Raw genomic sequence first — 10,839 nt, forward strand, 5'->3', positions numbered from 1 at the left:
CAGAAGCTTCCCATGCCGGGCTGACCCACAGCGCAGCACGCTCTTCATACGGAGGTTATGGTCCAGCGTCTCGGGCCGTGTGATCACCAAGCCTCACTCCCACTTAGGGTCAGAGCAGAGAGGCCGACGCTAGCCTGGACAGCGAAAGTCTGCTGGATTTCAAATTGTTTTTGGCTGCGTATGTGCAAGCCTTATTTAAGCAAGCCTGTCCAGTATTGGAGTTTGGCTTTTTTTTTATCTCCCTGTTCTACTGTATTACTGGATCCACGGCTCAAACCATAACTTAGCCTATGTTTGATGGATGAGAAGCTGCATTACAAGACTGCGATAAGTGATACATCTGCAATTAATATCTGTTGAAACCACCTTTGTGTCATTTCAAATGAAGGTGCATTTCGTTTGAATTGATCAACGGAGAAGTCTGTGCCTAATAGCCGTTATGACTTAAGGTTGCCTTGATGAAAACGCAATTTCCAATGCTGGAGCTGTCATCCTGGAAAAGACTAGGGATGCTAGTCTAGAGCCTGCATTATTGATCAAACCTAGTCAGAGACAGACGCTTCTAAGGAGCTTTCACTCATCAGCCTTCCACAGTTTCCAGTGGCACCATTTTTCAACCCGGGGCTCTTAATGTGAAACAATTGCACTGGCAAGAATTGGTCTCTGTCGGGTTGATGCTGTTGACCGGCTCAGTGGAGATATTGGTTCATAGTGCTGAACCACTAACCAACGTTGCTATTATTGGATATTTAAATTGGCAAGCAGTCGAAGTAGACGAAGAGCAACATACTGTATTTACATGTAGATGACTGATGACTCAAGAGTCATTTCCTTTCATTGCACCAACATGCAAGACGTGATGTAAAAATATCCCTCCAATCAAACTGCTCTCTGGAAGCTAATCTCTCAGACACGTGTGTCCCCCCCCCCCCCCATTCCCTCCAAGGTAGCACTGCTAGATCTCTTCCTGAACAACGAATCTCTGCTCCTTCTCACAGAGGAAATGTACTCTTAGGACTAAGTGGCCGCGTACAAACACACAGATACTTGAGAGACTGGAGGAGCAAAAGACTGGGCTTCTGTAACTGACATCCACAGGATCTCTCCTCCCCTCCGTGGTGATGTCAGTGGAGGAGGCCACGCCATGAACCAACCCCTTTATTCTTTTTCATTTACAGCCAAAGCCATGTTCTGTGGTCGAGTATAATGTTAGACTCGAGACTCGGCAAGGCATATTTCAAAATGTCGGACCAGTCTGATTTATGTGGGAGTTCCAGCGCTGCTCTAGAAGTATGCAGTGGTAGCTCCAGATGATTCCCTTTGTGCACTTTGTGTGTCTATGCCTTTTTCCCCCATGTCTTTGTTTTCGTGCCGTCCTTTCCCTACGATTCCATTGACAGTTTATTGATCATTCATACAGAGATGCTAAACTTCGATTCAAAAGATTCTGGCCAGGTCTTCGAATGCAACATGGTCTTTATTTTTAAATTAGTCATACACTTCACCTTCACAGTGTGGTGTCTTGCACTTAAGGGGTCAAACTTGCAGTTAGATCACTGACTTATACCGACAAGGGAGCAAGCGGTGTTTGAGATCCTTATCGCCAAATAAGGAATAAAGATGTGGCTTTGTCTTTTCCATACTTCCAACACACTGGTTCACATGGGGGGGCAGAGATAAGAGGCAGTTGAGAGAGAAAGGCTGCCTTTGAGTGCTTCTCTTTCATGTCCTTCTTCTCCTCCTTTTCCTTGACACTTGAAGTGTCCTTTAACCATCAGATCAGCCCAGCCAAAGGCTCCTTCTGACGGCCATCCTGGATCAATAGACAAAAGAGCAAAGTGGATGAGTGGGTAATGATGAGAGAGGGACTTTTTCTATTTCGCTTTTTTTGACTCAAGGTTACATCCTGCCTGAAAGACTTTTTGCTAAAGTAGGCTATGTTACTCTTCTTCTAGAATATTTAAGGTTTGTTGTTTTTCATGACAAGCTATGGCCCAGGGGGAGGCTGAATTGTTTTGATGCCTTCCTTTGGGGTACTTCAGACAGCCCGAGTGCACTGCTCATCCACACTTGTTTTTGTTGTAGAGGTGTTATCTCTCCTGGGCTTCTCGCTCCCAGGTCTTGGAAACAGCGGTGGTAGTAGTAGCAGCATGGAAAGCTTGCAAAAGTCACTTCCCTTTTGCCTTAGCCGCCGGACACAAAAAGTGCCCTCTGGTTTTTCCTATATTCAAATGTACTCACCAGCCACTGAATCATTTGAGATTCAAAACCAGGTGTACGTGTAGAGATTTGAGACTATTGAGATACCTTTTGTATCATACCCATCGGAGGACAGACATGAGCTGAACGCCTGCACCCCCACCCCCCGACCCCCCACCCCCCGCGCGTCTTTGAACAAACAAGTCTTTTTGGTGAAGGCTGGTGGAGACACCACAGCGGCGCAGCCCGCTATCATCAAATCAAATCTGACAGGCCGAGAGAGGCATAGCCAGCCCACAGCTGCACAATCCCCTGTTCTTCAAACCCCTTCCCTGCGTTCATCCACGATGGGATGAGGGCTTGTTTTAAACACAGGGCCAAAGGGCAGCTCGGCAGCCGATGCTCCGTTAGATGCTTACCACGTGACAGAAGCGTCTGCGCCGCGTCTTATGGTTGATAGTGGAGCAGCTTTCAAAGGAATATTCACAAAGGATATAGGGGAGAGAGAGCAACGGAGAAACAAACAGAATATGAGATATGAGGCGGAGGGATAAGTCATCCGTGTGTAGACAGTCCAGTGTCCCATTGAACCTGTTCCCAAGTCATTTCAGGCAATTAGCCATGCAGCCACAATATGAATGTCACATTTGTTTGGAATCCGCGACCATGGCAACCGCGTTTACCCCTGATGGCTAACGGTGCTAATGATTTCTCGCCTGGCCCGATGGCCTCCCAGGCGGGGGGGCAGCCCGCGGAGGCTCGGCCCCTACGGTGGTCTCTTCAGTGGGGGGATCTCCACTGGTGCGGGGCCGGTGGGGGTCCGCAAGGGGGGGGGGGGAGGGGGGTAGGGGGGGGCGGGGGGGGAGGGGCACATCGACACACGTTCCACTTCACAGCCCTCCAAAAGAGGCTTCTCTTCACTCCAGCCCCGAGAGGGGAAGGAGAAGTGTTCCACTCGGTAACCCCTCTGCAAACACCCACACACACAGACACACACAATGACAGAACCACACACACACACACACACACACACACACACACATATGCATTCAACCCCTACCGCCCCCCCCTTCCCATGCACCTTGCCCCTGTGCCCTGACCACTGGCCTACTCGCCCTTTCAGCTAAGAGGGACAATGGGCCGCTTTCAATGGGAGCCGGGGAGAGAGAGAAGGGCCTGTGTCACCCAATTGCCTGTTTGCTGACGGAATCCTTTAAAGCAGCACCTCATAAATCAAAAAAAGGAACATAATGGGCATTGTTCCTGCGAGAGCTACTTGTCCCGCTAACACCCCCTTCCTCGCTCTCCTCCTCTCCTTCTCTCTCTTTATTTCACTCTTTCTCTCTTGCTCCCGGTCTCCCTCTCGCCCTCTCTCTCTCCCCCTCTCTCTCTCTCTCTCTCTCTCTCTCTCTCTCTCTCTCTCTCTCTCTCTCTCTCTCTCTCTCTCACCAGAGCACTCTCCACTGAGTGTGGCTGAAGTCAGACATGGTGGAGTTTGTTTTTTTAAGTGCAAGCTAGAGGGGGGGGGGGGGGGGGGGGGAGAGTGGTGTAGGGGGGCCCCGGGTTGTTCCGGGGTCTTCCCGCTCTTTCTGACCAACGGCTTTAATGCTCGTCCCTAGCACCCCCATTCACCCCCCTGCCTGCCAACCCCCCCCCCCCCCCCCTTCTCTCTCTCCAAATGCGTGATTTATAAAAAGAATTCCCCGCGCTTGGATCACCATAATCTATCACGATGCACATTGTAGCCGGCCGGGCCTCCTCCTCACAGCCCTGCCCCACGCTGCATTGTAATGGCAAAATCGGATTAGGTGGAAAGCCATTCGCCAGCGCTACGTTCAGCTCCGGACTCTCTTTGTATGGTTCTCACACAAGGGATGATGGTGAGAAAAAGGAATGGCTGCCATTATTGCCGTCGTGTCTGGCGCAACAGAAACGAGAGAATGACTCATCGTGTGTTGTTTGTTTACGGTCGAGGGGGTGTTTTGGCTTTGGGGGCGCTTTCACGAGTGCTGTGTAAATAGTCTAAGTGGTTGTAGGGCAACGTTGTTTGGATGTGTGTGCGTGTCCATGTTTTCTTTATTTTTTTCTTTTTCTTCTATTCACCGCTTTCATCGACTTAAGAAATGGTTTTGCTCGGGGAGGGGATCTGTCATGCTTGCATGTAAAAAAAAAACTGCACGCCTTATCTGTTTGGATTTCAATAGGGCTTTAATGAGCTTTTCGCTTTGCCTTCCATTTACCCGCTGATGTGTCAGCAATCAAGCAGATATTATCATAATTAGATTACTGGCGCTATATTAGCAATACATAAATCTGCCAACATTTACATACAGCTTTTTTTGTTTGCTACCACGAGATGTATTTCTCCTTTTTGGTCCCTTTCTGCTGTATTTCTCATAAAATAGGTGATGTTTATTCCACATTCATGTAGGTGTGCACTGATGGAGAGGCAACATTAGCCATGAATTAGCCATGAGCTAGATGGACCTGAACTAGATTCTAGCTTTTAGCCCAGCCGAGGCACTGGGGCAGAATATATGAAAAAAAGCACCCAGGCTCTGAAGGAAGGTGTCCTGTCTACTTTAGAAAATGTCTCCAGTGTTGCATCGCTGTGTTTCATCATGGAAATTGTGTGAATGCGATGTGTATTTCACCATTCTCGCTGAAGTCATCATTATGCTATGGTTATTGCTGCTTCAGCCCTGACAGAGCAGATACTCAATAGGGGACAAGAGGCTAATAGGGGGCTTATCTACAAGTGTGTGTTCACCCTGATACACCAAAGGGCCTAGGTTATCTCTCCCTTTCCTTTTCGCCCTCTTCGGATCATTTCTCCATATTTGCCCTCCCTCTTGCTCGCACTGGCTTGTCTGTCTTGTACTGTCACCTTAAAAACAGCTGGTTTGTTTTATCTCTGGTTGTTATTATGATGACTCCCCTTTCTCCCATTCGACAATCAGCAGTATTGTTTCATTTTTAGGCTAACCGTGCACCTCTGTGCAACTTAATAGCCTTTGCTATAAGCTACGTTCCAGGGTTTGCCCCCATTACACAAACCCCAAACAACTAGTCTGTGGCACCAGTTTCCCCCCTATTGATTACAGTTTTGTGTGTAAAAGTATATTGCAACCTCCATCAACTACTCATTCTTCACGGCTGAACTCTATCTGATTTTGGTCGAGGACAGATTGCTTTCACTGAAAATAGAAAATGTCTTTCAGCTTTGCCGAAGCTGTTTTTACAGTGGCCTACTCTTGGTTTGGCTGTAGTGTAGAGGCAGTGAGCCTGGATTTTGATTGGTTAATGCTATTACATGGGGCGTGTACATTTACATAAAGTGTACTCGACTATAAAACATATAAATAAAAAAATAATATTCTGCCATGATAAGCTTAAGGCATTAAACATCTTATTAAACATCCTGACAAATTAAAAAATGGCAGAACATTTACGTTTGAATAACACGTTAATAATACGTTTGCTGTTTGTGAACAGGCGGAATTGAACTCAAGGTAATCTGAACCGAACACTAAAAATACATGGATGTGATTTCGGAAGTGCAGGCCATGGAAACTAACCCTACTTTTTCCTAATATAATATAATCATTTTATATCAAATTGAAAAACCCTAATGCATTTCCCCATGGATAACTGTTCTGTCAATGGTTAGTGTGCTGTATATCTGATATCGCCCACTTTACCCTCCATGTAACCATCCTCCTCTCCTCCTCCTCTCTGCAGAGAGCTGATGCCCAAGACCCTGGAGGGCCAGATCACCATGGAGAAGACCCCCAGCTACTTTGTGACCCGAGAGGCCCCGGCTCGGATCTCCGCCATGTCCCGGGACACCAAGCTGATCGTGGTGGTGCGGGACCCCGTCACCAGGGCCATCTCCGACTACACCCAGACCCTGTCCAAGAAGCCCGACATCCCCTCCTTCGAGAGCCTCACCTTCAAGAACAGAACCACGGGCCTCATCGACACCTCGTGGAGCGCCATCCAGATAGGGATCTACGCCAAGCACCTGGACAACTGGCTGCAGTACTTCCCCATGGGCCAGATCCTGTTTGTGAGCGGCGAGCGGCTCATCACCGACCCGGCCGGGGAGCTGGGCCGCGTGCAGGACTTCCTGGGACTCAAGAGGATCATCACGGACAAACACTTTTACTTCAACCAGACCAAGGGCTTCCCCTGTCTGAAGAAGGCAGAGGGCAGCAGTAAGCCGCACTGCCTCGGGAAAACCAAAGGACGGACCCACCCCAACATTAACCCAGAGGTGGTGCAGAGGCTACGGGACTTCTACCGGCCCTTCAACATGAAGTTCTACCAGATGACCGGACACAACTTTGGATGGGATTGATAAAAAAAAAAAAAAAAAAAAAGACAGTCAGTGTTTTGTTTTTGGAGTTATTATTGTTTTTTTCCCCATTGTAATTGAATGGCAAGACGTGGAGCTATTGCTATATATATGTAAAATGTACAGAAATCTATTTTATAATAATTTATTTTTATTTCTAAGCAATTAATTCACTAAGCTGCCTAACCATATTTGTACATAGCATCTGGCCCGTTGTTGTTTTCTCTTTTTTTTTTTTTACATTCCTCATTTTTGATTTTCAATTCCTCATGCTCATTTTTCCCCTCTCGGTCCGTGTGTTAACTCGGTAGAGTTTTTTCGGTGCTTCGTAATGCAGATAACATGTGCTGACTGAAGTCAAAATAGGTGAATAATGTAGAAGCACCGTGTTACGGGTACGGCGTGCTCTCGCCGGGCCACGGGAGAACACCCATCCAAGTGCATCTTGATGTATAAATGCATAATCACTTTACCCATTTCTCCAACCCCCCTTCCCCTCTGAGTGCTGTTCCTCAAACAGTCCGTCCTCTTAGCCTTGTGCATTCATGGCTTTGAAACAAGAACTTGCAACCGATTTCCTTGGTCCCCGCATCGGACAAAGTAGCTGATCTAATGCTCTTTTCCACTCAATAACAGGTTGGATCAATACACCGTGATCGATCCTCGTTTTGTCATTCATGCTAAAGTATACGGCTGGCCTTTTAGTCACCGTGTTCCCACCGTCTCCTCCAATCAGTGGCCCATCCATCAAAGGTTAAATCGTATCCTGTTAGCCACGTAAGGCTACCATGTTAACGCTATGCCAATCTGTAAGGTAAGGGTTAGTGCGGATCGATGGGGGGCCTCTGCCCCTCTTACTCCCCCCCCCCCCCCCCCGTTAGAAGCACTGTTTTGTCTCTCCAGGCCCTGCCTCTGTCGGCCACCAGTCATGCCACGTCTCAATCAGATTTGGTGCTCTCGAAGACTACGGCGAATTAGGAATCAGTGTTTCAGATCGAGAGCATGAGGTAGGGCACAGACAGAGAACAGATCAGCTTGGCTGAACCACCATCAGTGCAGAGTCATCTACCGGCCCCCCCGCTTAGATCTCAGACAAGGTATCAAAAGGAAGAGGAGTCTCTTTTGTGAAGTGCTTCTAGGTACACTGGAACGGCCTCAGCTAAAGGGTTGCCACGCCGACCTACCAAGTGTCATTACCGTACAGGAAACACACCATTTATCCATTTGCTTCTCTCCATGTGGTCCACCTAGTTTAGTTTGTTCGCCCTCACAAGCATACTTTCACCATCCCAACCTCTCCACTTGTTGCCAAAAAAAGATGCCATGTTTTAACACAGTTTAATATCTTCACCTACCCCCGCTTTTACAACCCCTGCATCGCTTCTCCTCATCGTCTTTTTACTTGAATTCTTGATATGCAAGAGGGAAAAATAAATTAGTGTCCTCTGCCTTGTCCGTCTCCATCTCCTGTCTAGTGAGAGGATCTCCCCCACCCCCCCCCCGGAGTGACATGCTATCTTGTACTGTGGCTACTATGTTGCTATGCATGCTAAATGTGGTGACTATGACGCAGAAGCAGGGCTCACACACGGGGAAAGGGATGGTGTGGTCAACAAGGAGCCCAGACTGAATGTACACATTTTTCACGGTTTCTACAAAAGAAAAAGTACATTTCCTGAGCTTAGTAAGGTATTCCCTTCTTTTCTGTAGAGAGGTCATTTCGAAGCCGACTCTCAATTGGAATAATAGTAATTGCGTGCCTCCTCAACCGTCATACGTGCAACGCGTGTATTTACCGAGAACCTGTCAGTAACGGCAGATCATTTGAATGTTTTCGGTGGATCAGAGTCGTGCACAACTGCCTTGTGTTGCCTCGAGTTAGCAGAGGGTAAAAGTGGAAGATTCCCTCACCGTAGCTTTACTTTAAGTTACTCTATTCTACTTTCAAATTGTAGCTTTCATTCTGCGTTAAAGAGATTTTAACTCGCAGTCAGAAGGTCCGATAAAGTGATCTTCTTGATCTTCCCCGTCCTCTATTCCTTCCGTGCAATGATGGATTCAAAAAGATATATATTACAGAAAAAGCATTTAATATTGGACCCTCACAGCAAGCTCACTCTGCTTTAACTCTGCCCCGTTTTCTTCTCGCTGAATGCATTCAAATGATGGTGGAGTCGGGGTTGACGGAGGCAGTATCTCGACAGAAAGAAACAGAAAAGAACAGAGAAATAGATGATGCACTCGTGGTGTTCTCATCCATGCTGCTGCATTGCTTATGGTTGAGTTTTATTCAACCCCCATCTCAAGTTCTACAAATGTTAGTGATGTTTGTCCTATCCTCATATAATATGGTATTTAGACTAGGAGATCTGTATGTATAAAAATGAAGAAGACATGTAAATCAAGTATTTTGTGGTATGTACATCAAAGGAATTAATTTTACACGATGCAAAAGCAAAATGGAACAGATGTTTCTAGATGATTAAATACTGAACATTCATAATATTTCTTTTTATGAAGAAATAAATAAAAAGTCTATATTTTACCAAAAACAACGTGCCTTTGACTTTTATTATTATATGCGAAGCAGACACTGTTCATATGTTCATACTTACCCTGATCATACTTAACCTTGGTTTATTACCATACTGTATCGTTAGGCAACATTTGTTAATCACAATCTCGCGGAGTAAGGTTGGAACATGCAGCAGTCTCTTCTCTTTCTCTCTCTCAAGGTTTCCAAATCAACCGCCATATCTCATTATGTGCTGTGGTTCACTGGGTGGTACGCAGGGATGCTGGGTAAAGACAGGAAGTCTGTTTGTCCCGGCCTGGGCCTGCCTGGGCCCTGCGGTTGTGGGACTGGGGGGTCCCGTGTGTGGTTGGAGGTGACCCTGGAGCTGTGTGGGAGGTTTAGCTGCTGGTGGTGGGTCTGACTTATGGAGCGGAAATACCTCCTCCTCATCTTCAACACACACACCCACACACAAAAACACAAACACACTCATGCCCCCACACACACACACACACACACACACACACATTCACTCACCATGCTTACCTGTAAAAAAAAAGAAGCCAAAATCAAGCACATAGTGTTTCGTTTTTGGCCTTCTAATGGGTTACACCTCCAGGAGTGTTTTACGGGGATCTGAAACACTTCCATGTATGAACAGGGCCCCCCATTCACCTTGTCTGGGGGGGGTGATGTATTTACAAACTGCCTGCTGTGGACACAGATGTTGACAACCGTAGCTGGTCTTTGGAGGGGGGTGGAGGGGCAGGGCCAGGAACGTCGGGCTGATCCGGGCCCTGCCACGGCTGTTGTGGCTTTTGCATCTGCACAAAAAAAATTAAATAATTGACATGGTGCAGTTCACTGAAATATCATCATTTGGAAATAGGTGCATGTACAAAATGATGCGCGATGATGTGCGATGCTACTGTCGACAGATGTGTCGACAGTAGCATCGCACCATAGTGTTGACTTCTGATCCAGTTCTCCAAAAGAGGAAAATAAGTTGAGCTTCAATCAATTCAGTCTTTTCTTACTTTCTTAGTATTTTCTCAGGGGCATCGCCGCTCTAAATCTGACTGACAACTCCAACGGGTTGCGTGTTTATTCTGTTATATTAAGTCAACAACATACAAGAGCTCTAACCCCCACTATATTCAGCCATGGCAGGGGGTTACTTAAGTAAACAAGAGCTAAGAGAAAAAATACATTCTGCTGCATATTCAGGAAGTACATTCGAGTAAGCACATATTAATACCATTTAGTTTATTATTATTATTTACTTTGCATTTAAATGAGGATAGGATTTCTGTGGTTGTGTGTGCGTGTGGGGCCTGGGTGGGGGGGGGCGGGGACCATGAAAACAAATCCAAGCTTTAACTTTTAGTTTTTAAAATGGCTCCCATCACTTTCGACAGCATTCGGTTCCAAGCGACTGGTACCCGGCTATAGCAAAAGCGTTCGAAACCTTGCAGTGCCACTTACCCTGCCCCATTACCTGCTCCTGCAATAACAACCTCCCCACCAGAAATGCTATCCTTCCCATCATGTACATCGACTATCGACTGAACTTCTGTAAAGGTGTACGTCCCACTTTATTGAGCCTGTTGCTATAATATATATATAAGATATAAGAAACATTCATATATGAATATAAAACAGTCCCAGCATGCATCTGTTCAGGATCCATTGTAACAAATCCATATCTATTGACGTAGATCTGTGTTTGTGTGCGTGTGTGTGGCCCAACCTCTTTTCCACTGCGTGG

The 10,839-nt window shown here is 46.6% G+C and overlaps 1 protein-coding gene across 1 annotated transcript; it reads left to right on the forward strand.

Annotated features, from left to right (window-relative positions):
• The first annotated feature begins 4,931 nt into the window (after positions 1 to 4,931).
• On the forward strand, positions 4,932 to 9,111 carry LOC311376294 (heparan sulfate glucosamine 3-O-sulfotransferase 3B1). The gene has a single exon (XM_084491135.1). The coding sequence runs from the start codon at positions 5,948 to 5,950 to the stop codon at positions 6,557 to 6,559; it is 612 nt and encodes a 203-aa protein (XP_084347261.1). The 5' UTR covers positions 4,932 to 5,947; the 3' UTR covers positions 6,560 to 9,111.
• Positions 9,112 to 10,839: the final 1,728 nt, after the last annotated feature.

The sequence above is a fragment of the Micromesistius poutassou genome (genome assembly GCF_964030765.1).
Source record: "Micromesistius poutassou genome assembly, contig: SCAFFOLD_6321, whole genome shotgun sequence".
In the NCBI taxonomy this organism is placed as follows: domain Eukaryota; kingdom Metazoa; phylum Chordata; class Actinopteri; order Gadiformes; family Gadidae; genus Micromesistius; species Micromesistius poutassou.

What these genes read in the sequence shown, in the direction of transcription:
- LOC311376294 (XM_084491135.1), top strand. Translation starts at nt 5,948, where the DNA reads ATGCCCAAGACCCTGGAGGGCCAGATCACCATGGAGAAGACCCCCAGC.